The sequence below is a fragment of the Rhodofomes roseus genome, assembly GCF_022264815.1.
Source record: "Rhodofomes roseus strain CIRM-BRFM 1785 chromosome Unknown C8Q71scaffold_30, whole genome shotgun sequence".
NCBI classification, from domain to species: domain Eukaryota; kingdom Fungi; phylum Basidiomycota; class Agaricomycetes; order Polyporales; family Fomitopsidaceae; genus Rhodofomes; species Rhodofomes roseus.
In genome coordinates, this window is record NW_025952986.1 from 209755 (window position 1) to 226938 (window position 17184).

General features: G+C 54.6%; 7 protein-coding genes across 7 annotated transcripts; 1 reads left to right on the plus strand and 6 right to left on the minus strand.

The window, feature by feature from the left end:
• Positions 1 to 86: 86 nt before the first annotated feature.
• On the minus strand, positions 87 to 2091 carry C8Q71DRAFT_785119 (monocarboxylate permease). Its single transcript, XM_047925066.1, has 8 exons — positions 1778 to 2091; positions 1577 to 1720; positions 1388 to 1515; positions 1013 to 1324; positions 792 to 950; positions 626 to 744; positions 506 to 577; positions 87 to 449 (listed from the first exon to the last, which is right to left on the minus strand). Exons 1-8 carry the CDS (start codon positions 2054 to 2056, stop codon positions 250 to 252), a joined length of 1413 nt encoding a protein of 470 aa, XP_047773898.1. The 5' UTR covers positions 2057 to 2091; the 3' UTR covers positions 87 to 249.
• Positions 2092 to 3013: 922 nt separating this feature from the next.
• Positions 3014 to 4332, minus strand: C8Q71DRAFT_862356 (uncharacterized protein; the record flags this gene model as incomplete). The annotated part of the gene is made up of 4 exons (XM_047928020.1): positions 3014 to 3106; positions 3162 to 3566; positions 3672 to 4110; positions 4181 to 4332. The coding sequence occupies 4 exons, from the start codon at positions 4330 to 4332 to the stop codon at positions 3014 to 3016; spliced, it is 1089 nt and encodes a 362-aa protein (XP_047773899.1).
• Positions 4333 to 4605: 273 nt separating this feature from the next.
• On the minus strand, positions 4606 to 6248 carry C8Q71DRAFT_885872 (uncharacterized protein; the record flags this gene model as incomplete). Its single annotated transcript, XM_047928567.1, has 9 exons — positions 4606 to 4897; positions 4959 to 5138; positions 5195 to 5326; positions 5379 to 5437; positions 5494 to 5568; positions 5620 to 5834; positions 5893 to 5924; positions 5979 to 6049; positions 6097 to 6248. 9 exons carry the CDS (start codon positions 6246 to 6248, stop codon positions 4815 to 4817), a joined length of 999 nt encoding a protein of 332 aa, XP_047773900.1. The 3' UTR covers positions 4606 to 4814.
• A 667-nt stretch (positions 6249 to 6915) lies between these two features.
• Positions 6916 to 8859, plus strand: C8Q71DRAFT_360783 (epimerase-domain-containing protein). Its single transcript, XM_047918068.1, has 7 exons — positions 6916 to 7187; positions 7243 to 7313; positions 7378 to 7409; positions 7462 to 7676; positions 7735 to 7809; positions 7864 to 8291; positions 8356 to 8859. Exons 1-7 carry the CDS (start codon positions 7042 to 7044, stop codon positions 8427 to 8429), a joined length of 1041 nt encoding a protein of 346 aa, XP_047773901.1. The 5' UTR covers positions 6916 to 7041; the 3' UTR covers positions 8430 to 8859.
• C8Q71DRAFT_885908 (uncharacterized protein) lies at positions 8356 to 10890 on the minus strand (the record flags this gene model as incomplete). The annotated part of the gene is made up of 14 exons (XM_047928568.1): positions 8356 to 8859; positions 8918 to 9069; positions 9128 to 9154; positions 9208 to 9223; positions 9282 to 9364; positions 9441 to 9523; positions 9577 to 9645; positions 9694 to 9718; positions 9775 to 9923; positions 9976 to 10065; positions 10125 to 10197; positions 10264 to 10538; positions 10610 to 10637; positions 10713 to 10890. The coding sequence occupies 14 exons, from the start codon at positions 10888 to 10890 to the stop codon at positions 8815 to 8817; spliced, it is 1293 nt and encodes a 430-aa protein (XP_047773902.1). The 3' UTR covers positions 8356 to 8814.
• Positions 10891 to 11139: 249 nt separating this feature from the next.
• On the minus strand, positions 11140 to 13999 carry C8Q71DRAFT_785157 (uncharacterized protein). Its single transcript, XM_047925067.1, has 6 exons — positions 13513 to 13999; positions 13425 to 13452; positions 12096 to 12730; positions 11905 to 12040; positions 11694 to 11792; positions 11140 to 11627 (listed from the first exon to the last, which is right to left on the minus strand). Exons 1-6 carry the CDS (start codon positions 13622 to 13624, stop codon positions 11492 to 11494), a joined length of 1146 nt encoding a protein of 381 aa, XP_047773903.1. The 5' UTR covers positions 13625 to 13999; the 3' UTR covers positions 11140 to 11491.
• A 411-nt stretch (positions 14000 to 14410) lies between these two features.
• C8Q71DRAFT_885930 (carotenoid oxygenase) lies at positions 14411 to 16565 on the minus strand (the record flags this gene model as incomplete). The annotated part of the gene is made up of 5 exons (XM_047928569.1): positions 15644 to 16565; positions 15391 to 15583; positions 15192 to 15318; positions 14940 to 15134; positions 14411 to 14878 (listed from the first exon to the last, which is right to left on the minus strand). Coding segments are annotated over exons 1-5 (1695 nt in total), but the record flags the coding sequence as incomplete, so codon positions are not given.
• Between the last annotated feature and the right edge of the window lie 619 nt (positions 16566 to 17184).

Here is a 17184-nt window from a genome sequence, read left to right on the forward strand (position 1 = left end):
GTAAGTGCGGTACCGGCCAGTTGTTTAAGTTTCGATATCATTCCCGAGGCAACGATGTGCTTGTCCATTGAAGTAGAAGAGTTACCGCCGCGACTCAACACGTCGACCCTCGGCCGCCAGCGACTCGGACCTTATGCTCGTACTAAGAAGTCGTGCATTCAAATCCAGCGGACACTGCTGCACGTGCACCACATTCTAATTATCCGTAAGCACTGCATCTACGGACTGTGACATCTCCGAAGCTTATCATCACGGCAGACGCGCTGCTTGTCGTTTTCGAACCTCCGTGACAACCCCTACGACACCCAATATCAACGATCCCGCCGCCAGCAGCACCCCGGTGAAGATGATGAGACCATTGAAACCAGCCACGTCCATCGTTGTCAAGAACGCGCCTGCTGTGGGAGTTCCAACAAGGTTGGCGATGCCGACCAAGAAGTACATCGCTCCTGCAGGTGCACAGGCACGGTGAGGGACATGTAAGAGCTGATGTTGAGCTGCCTACCTAGCCGGGCGCCGTACACTTCGAGGGGCGAGATGGTGTATATGTACGCGGGCAGCAAGGTGACGAAAGCGCCTGCAACCGCCGTCAGGCAATGAAATGGTGTAGTCAAAAGTGACAAACCTGTAAAGAGCCCGTACATGGCTGCGAAAGCAGTAATGGCAGCGGATGTGCGTGCCGGGAGCCACAACGCGAGCGTGAATATGCTGGCGATCACAGTAGAAGGCACGAGAACGGTAATGCTATTCCAGGGGTAAGCCGACCGGTCACGAATACTGGTCACACATACCATCCCCACCGGTCTGCCATCATTCCTGGAATGATACGTGAGGGTGTCCCGAAGGCGTTGATGATTGGTAGGAGGTATATGGCGTAATTGTTAGGGACTCCGAAAAAGTCCGCGAAAATTTGGATGTAGAAGTAGGGTATGAAGAGGGCGTAAAACACCCTAGTCGAAGGGGTGAGTTTTTCAATCGGTCAAATATATAATCAAGCTCACTGAGCACTCACAAGAATGCCGCGATAGTGGCTAGGACGTATCTCCAGTCCTTGAAGCCGTTGAGGTCGACCAAACCTCTCAGTGAGATACTCCGCGATAGCGGCAACCGCGTGCGGATCGTCAAGCATGCGATCGTCAAGCACCCCAGGCAGATGAAGGCCACCGCGCGCACAGCCCACGGGAAGCCAATGCTGACGATGAGCCGCTGTAGCATGATCGGGAAGAACACGCCGCCTATCGAGCTGCCCGAGGCGATGACGCCTATCGCATACGCTCGTCTCCTCCGGAACCAGTGCCCCGCCACTGACATGGTCGGATTGAATCTGCGAGAGAGAGATTAAGCATGATCTAATAGGCAGGAGACGTGCTTACGGCGCCAGGCTTACATGCACGCGAGCCCGAACCCGAAGAGGATCCCTTGCGAGAGAAAGATCTGGTACGGCTTGTCGGGTTGTACCAGGGACAGCATCATGAGGGAGAACACAATCAAGAACGACCCTAGCGGGATAAGAACCTACGCGGATATATGATATATGAGTCTTAACAGCGAGGAATAAGAGTGGGATGCACTGTACACTAGTCCCGTAAGCATCGTATATTCGCCCAACGATCGGACCGCCTCCGTACAGAAAGAAGAGCTGAATTGCCCCAATCAATGCGATAGTTGATGACGACGAGTGCGATAGCAATGTTGATTGATAGTAGTCTTGAAATACGCCCTGATTGTCCAGTGCTTCGTCAGGCTCGAACCTCGATGACAGCACGAGGACACCCACATAAGAATTCGTGATACCAAACGTCGCAATGAAAGCGAAGAAGCCGCCCCATACCACTGACCAGGCCCGCAAACCGCCTTCGGGAAACTCTGATACGCTCGATGCATCCGCTGGTGGCTCCGGGCACCGCTCCTTTGCTTCGACGTCCGCGTCGATCTTCTCCTTGTCTGGCGACATTGCGTCGATTGTCGGTGATGCCGAACGTGCGCTGGTGTCTGCAGAGATGGCCACACTTGACTTGACTTGCCTACCGCCCTCGTCGTGCGACAACACGCTCATGACAGACGAGTCACACCTGCACTCGGCAAGTCGAAGCCTACATTCTTGTCAGCATCTATGTATATACATCGCCCCTGCTGCCGAACCAGTCGGACTTTTCGGTGCACGCTAGTGTTCCCATGCCTCGAGCATCTCTGCGTATGACCGGAAAGGACCGTTTCAGCTGGTAAGCTCTTAACGCACCCTGTGCGAACCCTCGCCATGATCTCGCCGCAGACCTGGGCGCCAGGCCAAGCAGCGAGCCCCTGAACACGACAGGGTCCGAGCGTCGCGCGGACGTCGAGAGGGACTCACGGCGCGCGCCTTGGGACACAGCTGTGCGGTTAAGTGCAACATGGTCAAGTCAAGACGGAGTTCCGAGCGGCCGTCCTTCGATATACGTCACATGTGTATGCATCACTTCCCTGGTCCCAGATACCCCAATTTCGATGCATTGTTGACTCGGGCCCCCCGAAGCGTTTGCAACTAGAAGCTAGGACCCATAGTATGTAACTTGACCGGCGACCGCGTACTGACGACCGTAGAGCGTTAGAGCCCATGACGCAATTTCGAATCTTGGCTCCTGAGAACCCGGCAGTTGATTCCCCGGGCGTGATACTGAAGTGCCGGCCCTAAGTGAGCGCAGAATGGCAACCTACCCTTGGAGCAAACAGGGTGGCGTAGGCGGCTATGGGCCAGGGTCCATAGCTCGTGAATAGGACGTCCGGACGTTGCTTCGACATGTCAGCGGGTATAGCTTCGACGATATCACAATTGCTCCATGCTGACCGTCACATGAGAATTCAAACGAGGACATCAAGGTGAGTTCAAGGAGAGGACGGGAAGAGTGAAAGTCGACGTCGACTCAGAAATTTCAAGTTAGGTCCAGCCCTCTTGAAACATCGGTGATTTTGAATGGGAGACTGGTCGCTCCGCATCGAATCGGACTGCAGTCCGCAGCCATCAGCCGAAGTGCGATTAGCCAGCAGCAGAACGACGTGTATGGTCCAGGGATATCTGCATCCTCAACCACCGCACTGTACCGACTCGGACTCTGATATAGAGGTTATGCTGATGCGAGCAGTGAGACCTACTACCCGCTCGACAGACTGTCAGGTCTGCGTACCTTGACCTCGACATCTGCCGTGCCGTGTTGAAATGGGATATTGATATGTGTGTACGGAGGGCGCTCGAGTCGGAAGGTCGACCTCAGCACCGTCTTGCGCTCCCACCTACCGTTCCCATCTTCGTATGCCTCCCACCTTTCCTCTTGTCTTTCCATGTGCACGTCTCCTAGCTTGAGTTTTTCGAAGGCACCGCCCGCCTGTTTGGCATTCCATCCGACCTTGCTGCTTTGGACATGAACATTGACGATCTGGTTGAGCGCAAGGTGCACGTCGCTCTGCCGCGCAGGACGAGACGGCCATGACTCCCTGCCGGATTTATAAGGCTTTGTCAGGCTCTTCGTGATGACGCCCAATGTGAACGGGATATCAGCATTGACAGGATACACGATCTCGGGTGTAGCCAACTAGCGGTATCGCAAAGCCGGGGACAGAGGACCAAATGGCGCAGAAACGATGGCACAATACTAATATCAGGGTCCTGGGACGACACGACTTGACATTCGACGTACCAAGACCTCTACATATTCACGGGCACCCAAGAACCATAATTTGCGGACGTGCTTGCTTATGCCCCCTTGTCTCCACGGCCCTTGGTATCCCCTTCGAAGTAGCTCGAGCGTGTTCAGTTCTGCTTGGTCGACAGGCGGCTGTACGGTTACAGTGCGGCGAACCCGTCTGTCTAGTCGAAGCAAGCCCGGTCGGAGCCCCACGACTTCGATGGTGTACGTAACATTGACATAGCAGTTATGGTTTTTGTGATTCGACTCGATGGATGGCGGTGCGTTATTGCTGACTTTCCACTTGAACGGCTCCCTGAGGATGGCGGACTGCCAGTGAGAGTCCAAATCTGGTCTCTCTCCCTCGTTCCAGATCGGTCTGGACACTTTCACGAGCTGAAACCGCCTCAAGGTGGGCAACTGCTGGGGAATAAAATTGTCGAGGTAGCCACTAGGAGAACGACAGTCAGTTTCAACCGCATGCCATATACAGGCAATAGAACAATGGTTGCTCCACTCACATCTGGAGGATGCCAGAGACATGCACAGCCACTGCGCTCACTCGATCTGACCGCAAAGCCTTGAGATCGAGTGTCACCGTGCCTGCAATGGTCTCTCCGACATAACATGTCGCATTGTCGATAGACAAATGGATACCTGATGTAGGTGACATGACAAGGTGAGCAGCGAACTGTTTGCGGTCAGAACGCTCGAGCCACTTACATATATACGCACATCGACGCTATTGTAGTGACGCGCACCTGTCAAGCGTGTCAACTGAAGTCGACAGCCTGAGAGTGTATGGCTGGTGCCTGACTCCTGATCCTTCACGGTACTACTGATGCTTTCGCATGAGTACAAAGATGATGTTACGATGCACGTACATAGTTATGCCCCGGCACGTTGAGGCTGGATTGACAGAACACAATCACACGCGCTACCACCCCTATCGGCGGCGACAAAGCCGAGTGTTGATATGGACAAGGCTGGTGGGATCATGTCGAAGTAGCCAACAGGTTCGGTAACACAAACAATGTGTTGCCACGAGCAATGGATAGGCCATATATGAGACGGTAGATATTGAGCGCACCAACTGTTACACGGGTATGTTTCATTCAAGCAAAGTCTCTGTGCCCTACGCATTTATCCTGGGAATTAGTGCCCGGTCGGTCGGCCATTCAGACCGGTCCTTGCGTTATCATAGTTTGCAAGGAACCACTTCACGGTCTCGTCCAATGCTGCAGGCACATGTCATCATCATTAAACCATCATGCAGACACAGCGAAAAGGCACACATACCCTTGTCAAACGGCGCGAATTCGTATCCACCCATGAGACTGAGCAGATTCTTGTTTGACGCCGGCTTACGGAATTGCCCGTCCGCCTTGGTCGTATCGAAGGTGTACTCGCCCTGGAAGTCCATCGCCTTCACGATTGCGTCGGCGACCTGCTTAATTGACACCTCCTCGTCCTCGCCAACTGGGCAATGCTTCGGGTGAGTGGATATCAGCGTGATGATAGCCGGTATGGCTCACCGGAGAGAATGACGGGCTCGACGTCATCGTACTCTCGCAACTGCCAGATGAACAGCTTCGCGAGGTCGTACGAATAGATGAATTGTCGCAGAGGCTTGCCCGTACCCATCACGACGAACGGCGTGCCGTTTTCTAGAGGCACCAGTGAGCTCCTTACTGCAGAAACAGGTTCCGCGGTGCATACTCTTCGCTAGGTAGCACTTATGGATGAGCCCGGGGATAACGTGCGAGCCTTCCAAGTCGCTGAGTGTCATAGCGGTGAGCCAATCAGCCTGACGGGTGACATGAGCGATACGCACAAGTTGTCATGCGGCCCAAATACGTTCGTCGGTATCGCACTCGTGAAGTTGTCTCCGAACTGGTCCTTGTACGCACTAACCGAGAGACGTCAGACGGTAGCTCAGTCGGAATTGTAGGAAACGCACTGGTTCTGTACATCCACCATGCGCTTTGCGTGAGCGTAGCCAAAGTTGCTCTCGTGGGGAAGTCCGAGGTGAATCTTGGTCTCATCGAGCGGGTAGGTGACCTTGTCGGGGAAGACACACGTCGAGAGGCAGGATATGACCTTCTTCACACCTGTGGTATGTGATGTGTGGAGGACGTTGTCATTGATAAGAATGTTGTCGCGTAGGAAGGTGAGCTGCGAGGTGGGACTGGGTATCGGAATGGCTGGCATGAAAATGATGATAGTGACGCACCTTGTACTTCATGTTCTTGAACAATCCGCCAACTAGCCATCGCTGTTCAACGTGCGCTCATCGCAGGGTAGAAGTTGGATACACACCCAGCGCCGCGAGATGGATGACATGTGTCGGCTTGTACTTCTCGAACAATTTCCTCGTCTGCTCCGGATCCCTGCGTCTCTCTCAGTACATGCTTTCCTCAATGTAAGCTACACATACCTGAGATCACCCTCGCCCGAGCTCACGAACACCCATTTCTCGCCGGGCTTCTTGCCAAAGCGCGACCCTGCTGGCTCGGTTTCGATGATATGCCTGATGGCGCTACCGACGAGGCCAGTTCCACCAGTAACCAGAATGACTGAGCTCGACATGGTGTTCGGCAAGATTGGCAGCGTGAGGGGAGGTAGGAAGACTGATCGCGTAAGGAGGTGAAGTGCAGGACTCTGTTGAGGACCGTGAAATTACTGTATAGTGTGTAATAGTATACCGGATGCCCATTACATAGTACATAGTGATCGATGAATGTGCTTCGATTCCCACAGTAACCAGTACTTACAGTTACACTAATAATTCTGCCATGCCATGCTTCGCCCAGATCCACCGTATGTTTCCTACTCGTTCAAGGCAAAGATTCGCCATGGCGATGACAATCATGCATGGTGCAGCTGGTATACGTACCAACCCGGCGCGAGTTCTGGATCCAGAGATCTCTTATCAGCCTCACTTGATTCAGAGTCGGAATTCGAAGGTACCAAGCATGTCGATTGGCAGTCTACCACAGATACAGCTGCAGCACAGGCTCAGGGCAGGGGTCGCGTCTCCGCAGTACTCCGAAACGAACCGGGGAGTCTGCGTAGCGAATTCAATGTCCACGGGAGGGTCCTTTCTTTTTCTCGGTGAGTAAGTATGCATCGCAGTGGCTTCAATTACTTAACGGAACGCAGGCAGTGTGTACATACCAGTCGCAGAGACGGCGAGACGTTCTCAAGTTGCGATACATGATGGTGAGATGCACTGACGACTGTCGCTGGCTGCCATAAGCGCAGCGCGAGTCATGAACATGAGCCGCCGCAGCTACGATTACACAAAATAGGCCAAAAAGCGCCAGGACGTGGTTCTCTTACCTCGATTGTGATCTCTCCCTAGCCCCCTTTTGCGGCGGATATGTCTGTCATCCTGGTGACTGGCGGCACTGGTCTAGTGGGTAAGGCCTTACAACACATCCTCGCTATCGAGCCTGAGGGCTCGCGGTTCGGCAAGAAAGCGGGGGAACACTGGGTATTTGTCAGTTCGAAGGATGCAGACCTACGGTATCTCGATCTGTATTCGTTTGGTTTCATGGACGTAGTAACGGAGCGTGCATAGGGATTCTGCCCAGACAATGGCGTTGTTTGAGAAGCACAAGCCGACGCATGTCATCCATCTGGCTGCAATTGGTACGTCGATGGCCGTTCTACGAGTCATTGATAGCAGCATGCTGATCACTCATAAACCCAATAGTTGGCGGGGTGTACATTAATATGAAACGCAACGTCCGTCGGTTTTCTTCTGCAGCGTCGCGGGCCCTAACAATATGGCTGGCAGCTTACGTTCCTGCGTGACAATATCCTCATCAATGACAACATCTTACACACCTCGCATGTCCTAGGTGTGAAGAAGGTCATCTCCTGTCTCTCTACCTGCGTCTTCCCCGACAAAGTCACGTATCCTCTGGACGAGACGAAGATTCACCTTGGTCCCCCGCACCCGAGCAACTTCGGGTATTCACATGCAAAGCGTATGGTTGACGTGCAAAATCGGTGTGTCACATCGCACTGGTAGCATAGAGCAGAGTCCTCTGAACTATCATTATGTTAGAGCATACAAGGAGCAGTTCGGATGCAACTTCACCTCTGCTATTCCCACGAGTATCTTTGGGCCTCACGATAACTTGTCAGCTTCTCTTCGCCTTGAATGTAAGATATGCACTGATGATGATATGTGCAGCGAACTCGAATCAGCACATGTCATTCCTGCGTTGATCCATAAGTGCTTCCTCGCTCAGCGTATGTGTGCTGGCCATAGCAAGCTACCTATTAGCTCATCTTGGCCATATCACATAGAGAACGGCACGTCCTTCGTCGTCGGCGGGACTGGTAAACCGCTTCGACAGTTCATCTATTCGCACGACCTCGCGAAGCTGTTCATCTGGCAACTCCGCGAGTACGACTCGGTCGAGCCCGTCATCCTCTCTGTTGGCGAAGAGGAAGAAGTGTCCATTGAGACGCTCACAGATGCGATCGTCCGGGCGATGGACTTCAAGGGCGAGTACGTCTTCGACACCTCTCAGGCGGAGGGCCAGTTCCGCAAACCGGCAAGCAACAAGAAGCTCATATCGCTCATCGGGAACTTCGAATTTACGCCGTTTCAGAAGGGTACGTGGCCCATCAATGCGTCGTCTGCGTGAGTTTGCTGAAGCTGACCATGTCATTGATGCAGCGCTCGATGAGACTGTGCAGTGGTTCTTGGCGAACCATGCGCGCGCGAGGACAGACAAGAGGGCAGAAGTCTAGCTGTTGATACCGTGGTCAGATGTACACAGATCCGGTCCACATTAGGTCAACGGTTAGGACGTTGTCTCCACGAATGCTTATTGAAAAGCCACGGTTGAGGTCGCAAAGGTATCATCTGAGGCGATGCTGTGGCATGTCGCCCCCTGTTCCCAGTACTCGGGGAAACAAGGACAGTGCGATGTATACAGTACGCTGTACAACGGTCTCGAGTTGGTCTTAACGGCGTTCTTCCAGTCCTCAATTCGCGAACAGTAGGCCATTGCTTAGACCGGTTTCCGGTCAATCACGGACACAACTCGCCAGATGACTAGCAGCGCGAGAATATGTACGGCTCGTAGAGATTGAAAGTGCTTGATGTTCATCGGCTAGTCTCAATTCGCCGTCATTATCTCTCCCTAACAGCGCGGTCTGCCTCGTATGTCTCCTTCACCTGCAACCCCAGGGAGCGTCAGACGATTCTCAGTCCCCTCGCGGATGACCGCACTAACCTTCACGTAGAATTCTGCATCGTCTAATACCCTCACAGCGGTTGCAGCCAGTGCCTTCGCGACATCGAGGGTGGCTTTGTGCGCAGCCTCGCTCGCGGCTGACTCTGCGAACGCTATGGTGTGGTTACCTCCGTTCTCGATGGTGGGGATGGCTGACAACATGTGTGAGGCCCGATATGTAAGGGGCACGATGGCAGGTCTGTGTCTCACCGAAGGATGGGTGCAGCGCGGGAAGCGCTTTCGCGTGACTGATATCAGTGAACGGTATGCAGATGTCAGCGAGCATTTACCGTAAGTGACATTGCCCTACATTATCGACACACGGCATCAGCGAGACACGGAAGCAGAGACGATTGCTGCTCACAAAATCGGTTGATGCGCTCTGTATTCCGTATCCATAGCTGACCGAGCCGTATCTGCTCCGGAAGGTTTGGGCGAAGCTGTCCCCTTTATGCGCCACAAGACAAGGATGAGCGAGACTTCCTCGCCGTGCTGAAGGTAGTAGAGCTTGGCCCGGACAGACCTAATGCTTTATTTTGCCGTAGATCGTACGTCGTCCCTGCGATCTTGACATCGTCCTTGCAAGCCGTGGCCACTGCGGCACCTCTAGGTACTCACGCTCATCGTGACTTCTTGATTGTGACACAAGGGACACTCACCTGAAGCAAGGTATAACACGTTGTGTAGACGCCTCCATCTCGGCTCTAGTGGGAGCGCGGACATACCACCTGGAAAAACTCTCAGTTCGCAGTATGTCATCAATTCGCCTGCCTTACACCATCTTTGCGTAGTCCGGTATGACTGCAAGGGGTGCAATCAGAGTGGAAACCATGGATTATGGTATACGTGATACGTACTATTGGGCGTCCAATCCTTGCCAATGAAGATGCCGTGCACGCGATGGGTTGGCAATAATTGTTGTCGCAGCATCGAAATGCTGTTATAAGCCGACACCGCTGCGTCCACAGCATTCTGGCCTTCCCAAGGGGACAGCGCCGCGTGCGCTCTGCAAATCGTGGTTCAGTCGGCTGATCGGTGCACCAGATAACTGAACGAACGTGTGTCCGTGGAATTCGACTTCGAGGATCTGCCGAGCGAGACAACTGCTTAGTGCGGCTGAATGCTTGGGGCCCGGAGCGGGATGACACCTGCGCGGGAGGTCAACCGGTCAAGAACGACTCGTCTGACAAAGCAGTGCATCACTGACATGACACAAGCGACCATCCCTTCATACGCGCCTTTCTCCAGAAGCATTGTCTTGCCTCCTCCGCCCTCCTCCGCTGTAAGTTGTACGTGACCGTCTGTTGGTCACCGGGTTACAGTATCATGAAATAATAGGAGCTTACCTGGAGTACCTAACAGGATGACTGTTCCAGGTATGTCGAACTGCTCGAGTACAGCGCCGATTGCCAGAGCGACAGCCACTCCAGCGATAGCGATGAGGTTGTGGCCACATGCATGACCGACGCCGGGGAGCGCGTCCATCTCAGAGTTAACGCCTATGGTGCGACCGCCTGTTCCGCGCGTGAATGTGGCCTTCCATGCTGTAGGGGAAAGATGGTGTTTGGTAACCTCCCATTTCTTCCGTTGCATGAAGTCCGTCAAGACATCATGAGTGCGGCTGCGTGACACGACAGTGCGTAGAAAAAGTTCAGATCAGCACGGAATGAAACCAGTAGAGCGAATGCTCACTGTTCCTCCCACCGGACCTCTGGATGGTCTGCGAAAAGTTATGAGCTTTCGGGCTCGACAACTTGAAGCGTTGTGACTCGTGAACGTTGCAAGCCTCACGTACCATGTATGTCCAGGCTGAGCGTGCGCAGCTCCTCGCTCAAGCCTGATGTGATTATTTGCTCAATGGCATCAAGAACCTCGGGTCTATAGATCGACTCGCCAGTCCCTTGCGGTTCGGTAACGGGGTCTTCCCTATGCCATAAGCCTGTAGAATCAACGGTAGCGTCCTGTCCACACATGTCAACTCAGTCCGAAGAGGCTCAGCTATTCGTCGCTAGCGTGAACTCCCGTCACTGGCAGCCTGAGGTTTCGTGAATGCACGGTGAGTGGAGACTGTAGGGTCCCATGTAGCCTGCTGCCCGGGGATGTGCCAATGACTCGATGCCGTGGGGTAGCAAAGATAACGCATGCCGAAGGTGTCCCGCGAGTCCCGCTCAAGAGGAACAGACCCTGGGCAGACTGTCGCACGACTAGTGGTAAATCACCACGAGTCACTTGTGTAAGCTTAACGGCGAGTGCATACATTGCCTTTGGGGTAATGCTAGTATGCAGCTACTACATACTGTAGTCGAGGCTCGTACATAATCTAACGGACCACTGGCAGTCGTCCAATGTTGGTCCCATTTGAACTGGCGCGTCCAGACTGTCAATACTCCAACCAGTTCGGCATACGATCGTGCTGCAGATATGTGCTGCAGGCGACTCGTTAAACATGTATTGTACACACAGATCGCAACCTACACGGTATACGACGTGCTGCATGGTAGTTCGATATTTCGGTATTATAAATCAACGTCAGCGAATCGGCCCCGCAAACCGGACCATTATCCGCCAAGCTCATTAGTTCTGGTCCTCCACGAGCGAACCCGCCGCCTTGAGGTCGGCCTCAACCATCTCCTTCACCAACGAGTCGAAGTCGACCTTGCGCCTCCATCCGAGGACCTTCTCGGCTTTTGTGGGATTGCCGAGTAGGAGTCTGTGAAGCGGACGAGTAGGTCAGATCAACAGCTCGGTATGTGGAAGATGAAGGAAGAATACATACTCGACCTCGGCAGGACGGAAGTACCGTGAATCTACCTTGACAACGACCTTGCCCGTCTTCGTGTCTACACCCTCCTCTTCGGTCCCAGAGCCTCGCCACCTGCGGAAGAAGTATGAGTGGGTCGCCCATAAGACGCGAGGAAGAGAGCGCCAGCGCATGTGATGAAGGTCGCAGAGAACAGGCGAAGAGACCCAAGAGCGAAGACACTCACTGGATGGTCGTTCCGAGGATGGCGAACGACTTCTCGACGAACTCGCGCACAGGGTGGGTCTCGCCCGTGGCGAGGACGAAGTCATCAGGCGTGTCCTGCTGAAGCATCCGCCACATCCCCTCAACGTAATCAGCGGCTGTTCAGTGTCCTAGGGTGAGTCACCGTGGGGAAACAGTGGACACGAAACTCACCATGGCCCCAATCACGCTGGGCATCGATGTTACCCAGATAGAGGCATGACTGCTTCCCGAGCGAGATGTCGGCGGCAGCGCGCGAGATCTTGCGGGTGACGAATGTCCGGCCACGGCGCGGGCTCTCGTGGTTGAAAAGGATACCGTTGCACGCGTACATGCCGTACGCCTCGCGGTAGTTCTTCGTGATCCAGAACGCGTACAGCTTCGCGACACCGTACGGGCTCCGCGGGTAGAACGGCGTCGTCTCCGACTGCGGCGTCTCGACGACCTTGCCGTACAGCTCGGACGTCGATGCCTGGTAGAAGCGCACGTGCCGCTCGAGCCCGCACGTCCGGATCGCGTCCAGCAGCCGCAGCGTGCCCAGCCCGTCCACGTCGCCCGTGTACTCCGCCATCTCGAACGAGACCTTGACGTGCGACTGCGCGCCGAGGTTATACACCTCCGTTGGCTGCACCTGCGCGATGATGTACACGAGGTTCGTGCTGTCGCTCAGGTCGCCGTAGTGCAGCTTGAACTTGTTCGGCCGCTCATGCTGGTCTTCGTACAGGTGGTGCAACCGGCTGGTGTTGAAAGAGGATGATCGCCGGATGATACCGTGTACCTCGTAGCCTTTAGAGAGCAGCAGTTCTGTCCTGTGAATATTGTACGGTCAGAGGTCGATTCACAGATGGCAGCTGATTTGCCGGGAAGTATGTGCCGAAAATGTAGAAACGAAGTCGAGGCGCGGCAAGGACATGTCGCAGTCCACGCTGCTGTGAGAACCAAAATCGTGTTGCATGAAGTAACAATGATGCATGTTAGAGGGTGGAATAGAAATAGGCACATATTGTAGCCTGTTGTAGGAGAGGGAGCCTGTCGCAGTACACTCCATGCAAGTCCGCGCTATGTTATGTGACGTGGGCGTTGACACTGGGCGTCATTGCGCCAGAGCGCACAACACATTGCGTACTGTCTGGGCACGCTGAGAACGAACCATGAGAAACCGCGATGCCGTGGATTTTGGGCCAATTAGCGTGCACAATAATGGGTGTGAAGTGACGCGCGATCAGGACCCGCAATCAGTGCACGCTCCCCTTGAGAGTCCCTTAAAGTGGGCACCCCAAAACGTATCGCGCGGAGGCGGGCAGCCCATCGCGCGCGAACCTCAGGATAACCGAGATAGCCGTGATGGGCTTGCTGCGCTCCACAGATCGTGCCTACACATGCCCGCCCAACGACCGCACATTTTGACGAGCGTACTCTTGCAACGAGGACGGAAGGCTATGGGACATGGATGTCGCATGCCGTGTCTCCTGACAGAGAGATGAGATGAAGAGGAGTACTCACAAGTAAGACCCATCCTGTCCAGTGATCCCTGACGGCGCCGACGTGCGTCAACATGCAGCTGAACAAGTTTAGGATGCATCGTGCTCACCAGAGATGAGTGCGACCTTGCGCTTGCGATACTCCGCAGGCGATGGGAGATTGAGCTTGAGGAGCGGCGAGAACGGCGTCGGGACGTCTGGGATTTGCGAGGAGGTCGACATGATGGTTGGGGGGAAGGAAGGCTTGACTGCGAGCTGTCAGACGTCTGTTCGGGCTATATATTAGCGGGGAGTGGCGGTTTTTGCTAACCGCGCGCGAAGACGGTATCTTGATCGCGCGCTCTTTCCGCTCAGGGACGTTCAGGAGCAGGGGCGAAGGGGGCTAGACTGAGGACGCAGCGGAACGGGGCAAGAAAGGAGGCAGAAAGGGAGTTGATGGGTCCGACGACTACGGTGGTGGTGGTGGTGGTGGTGGGAAGAATTGTGCTCGCCGTGTCGGACAGCGTCGACAATGAGCGCAGCGGAGAATGATCCACGTGACTCTATGTAGCCGCTGCTTCTTCAGGTCAGACTTCTGACTTCCGAAGGCTGTAACTCCTTAGCGATACATGCTGTATATGGTCTGCTGAAGTCTTCTCGTTCTCTTTCGCGAAGTTATCAACATTGTGACGACATTTGTACGCGACCATGTCACAATTCGCCGCCATATGTTGCGATGTTTCTATACTAGCTAGCTTTTACAACAAGCGATCGCAGAGCTATGCTATAGCAGCATCGCTTTCTCGGGGGCAGTTTCTCGCGGTCACACATCACACCCGCCCATTTCCAGCGTATTAGTTCCAGCGTTATAGTGACAGATGAGAAGCAAACTAAACAACGGATAGATAGATAGATAGTCTGAGTAGAGCACCTGAGTATACTAGTACATATGTACCGAAAGCGATAACCCCCATGGGTGGCCGGTGACCACTGTTACAACGCGTTCTTACTTGCCTGGACCCCTGCCTGCGTGTAAACTCCATGGAAACCGAAGGGGTAGATGTTCGGCATCTCTGCTCGCGCGACTTCCTTCATCGTCTTCGCATCGATCACGATGAGGGCGCTCTGTCCTGCGCCTTTCTCGGGCGTCGAGTCAAGCGCGACGGACAGCAAAACGCCGTCATCCTCTGAGGCCCCTCCAGGCCGCGGGGCAAAGATGGGTTCGGAGGGCGCGTGTCCTGCGAGGCGCCATATCTTCGCGTATTCACTTTCCTTGCCTTCCAGAGGTTCGCTGGCAGTGGCAGCAGTCACGGCAGCCTTCATGTCGAGCTTGATGATGCCATCCGAGAAACCTTTCCCAATGGGCCGCCTGGTGATGCCGTACGCATATTGGTACGCATGGTGGTGCTTGCCCGGCGCGAGCGTCGGAAGCTCCACGCCAACACTCTGTGGAAGCGTGAAGGCGATCTTCGCATCCAGGACTGGAACACTGCCTTTCTCCGCCACCTAAGTTGTGTCAGTTCCGTGCCACGGGGTCGTTGATATTGGTCACTGGTACCTTGGCGGGATCCGAGAGGCGGAACCTCCGCGCACGGCCCATCCAGGGTTTGCTGTCCCTCGTGTCCCTCATCTTGTCGAGGTAGAGCATGTCTAGGACGCCCGTGTTAGGGTAGACAGAAAGGTCGATAACAACATCGCCAGTCTCGGGATCGTCGTACGCGTTGACGTAGTGGAAAGCGAAGAAGGGGTCGGTCTGAAGTGTATCCTTGTCAGCTTCGCATACATCATTGAACACTGACGGGTTAGCTACCTTGTACTTTGCGACTAATCCACCATTATGCCGATCGACGACGTAGAAAACAGACGGGAACTTCGGGTTCCATGTCTTCTCGATAGAATCGGCGATGTTATGGGTAGACAGCAAAGCTAAGCCGAAACTAAACCATCAATCCGTGCATCAGCATTACGGACTATCGCGACACCCCAGAACTATGGTCATGAACACCTACCCTCTGATGTGCGCCTGCCAGACACAGACAATGACGAAGCGATCCGTCATCGTCATCGCGTGTATATAAGTGGGGGGAGCGTCCTTCCCGGAAAACGTCGCGAGGACCTCGGCCTTGCCGTTGTCTCCACGAATCTTGAACACTTTCCACGTCGTCTTCATCGCCATCTCAGCGACAAAGTTGTAGAAGTCACCTGAACACGGAGTAGCGCCATTAGCCCTATTGATCCCACTGAGCGTCGGGGCCCACTCACCAGTCTCGGCGTCGCGACACGCATGTGCCGCACTCAGCTGCCCACTAAGACGCGGGTCAATGTGCGCGTACGAAAGCAGATCAAGGGGTTCCAGCGTCGTCGCGTCAAGCACTTGCAGGATGTTCGCGTCGGTCTTCGAGACGATGACGCGGGGCCCCGACTTCTCTCCCTCACCCGTCTTCTCGCCCCCAGGCAGAGTGATCCCCGGGAAGTCTGGAGTCATGGTAACGGAGACGTTCGTGAGCTTGTTGCTCCGCTCGCGGGAATTCATTGCAGCCACCGCATCGCCCAGGGACGAGAACGAGGTGAAGATCTTCCGGAAGATGTTGGCACAGGGATCCGTATCACGCTGGCGCTGTGCGAAGGAGAACAATTTCGGGGGAAAGTCACCCACGTCCGCGATCCGCTGCTCGAGGTCCGGCGCGCCCTTGTGCGAACGATACAGAACGCGAGAAGCCTGACCCTCGGAGGCTGGGACGATCTCGAAGCGATGGTGCATCGCGATGCCGTCGAACCAGTGCTGGATCTCCGTCACTTTCGACGGGTCGGCGGTCGAAGGGATGCTGTAGGTGCCAGGACCTGTGCGGTAGAGGTTTCCGCTCAGCCAGGGCGGGAAGTCGCCACGGATGTTGAGCTCGATGGGAACGAGCTGCTCAGCGGCATTCTCGAAGCCCGTGTGTTTCGGGGCTGTAGTCGCGGTACTTGTGGCCATTGCACAGAATATTATGTCTTGGGGGACAGTGGCTAGAACAGGAGAGATGCTTGCGAGTTATGAGTGATGCGTGCGATACGCTGAATAGGCAGTTCGTTGGTACTGGTATCTGCCGAGGGGTCCACATTTATACGAGATGTTCGGCGTCAGGGCCAAGGCCGCCAAAGATATTCCTTGTTCTACATAAGTAGTAGCTCGCATTTTCGTCAAACACACTCGCTGGGGGCTCTCACCGGGTTTTCAGCCAAACCTAGTCCTGATGACATAGCACGGGGGTGCACAGCCACTCGCCCGAGTGAACACCGAGTCAGGGGTTACACGTTACACGTTTGTGACGGTTTGCCCCCGTAAATGGCGGTCTAGGTTCACAAGACGGAACAGCATCACCGCACCAGTGGCGATAGAACGCGAATGCGTGTGCCGCGATAGACGTCGTCGACCGGCGGGCTGGACGGGGCTCGTTCGCGGCATGCGGAGCAGTGCCCGACCGATGCCCGAACATATTCGACGACTTCAATGAGACCCAGGTGAGCCCAACATACTTGCAACATACGGCGCACCATTGGGTAGCCGATACCGACCGCAATGTACCATATCTTCTGTGACTGGTTAACATTGATGGAAGGACTTGATGACACGACCCAAAAGTAGGCAGCGAAGCCCGCTCGACGGATTTGTCTTCAGAACAGGGACGCGCGAACGATGCACCAACCAGTACTCACTTCCCAAACCACCAATCGGACGCTTCAAAGACGGATACGATCTGCCACAAGCATGTTGGCACGATTTACCGGCCATCGAGTAAGCACGGTAATACACTGTGGCTTGC

Excerpts from the sequence above, each read along its gene's own strand:
- C8Q71DRAFT_360783 (XM_047918068.1), top strand. The coding sequence starts at position 7,042 with ATGTCTGTCATCCTGGTGACTGGCGGCACTGGTCTAGTGGGTAAGGCC. Across the intron at positions 7,314-7,377 it reads CATCCATCTGGCTGCAATTG|TTGGCGGGGTGTACATTAAT; the intron begins GTACGTCGATGG and ends TAAACCCAATAG. Across the intron at positions 7,410-7,461 it reads ACATTAATATGAAACGCAAC|CTTACGTTCCTGCGTGACAA; the intron begins GTCCGTCGGTTT and ends TATGGCTGGCAG.
- C8Q71DRAFT_785157 (XM_047925067.1), bottom strand. The coding sequence starts at position 13,624 with ATGTCGACCTCCTCGCAAATCCCAGACGTCCCGACGCCGTTCTCGCCG. Across the intron at positions 12,731-13,424 it reads GGACAGGATGGGTCTTACTT|GACAGAACTGCTGCTCTCTA; the intron begins GTGAGTACTCCT and ends CAATATTCACAG. Across the intron at positions 11,793-11,904 it reads ATCCTCGGAACGACCATCCA|GTGGCGAGGCTCTGGGACCG; the intron begins GTGAGTGTCTTC and ends CTTCTTCCGCAG.
- C8Q71DRAFT_785119 (XM_047925066.1), bottom strand. The coding sequence starts at position 2,056 with ATGAGCGTGTTGTCGCACGACGAGGGCGGTAGGCAAGTCAAGTCAAGT. Across the intron at positions 951-1,012 it reads GCCACTATCGCGGCATTCTT|GGTGTTTTACGCCCTCTTCA; the intron begins GTGAGTGCTCAG and ends CCCTTCGACTAG. Across the intron at positions 745-791 it reads ATGGCAGACCGGTGGGGATG|CATTACCGTTCTCGTGCCTT; the intron begins GTATGTGTGACC and ends CCCCTGGAATAG.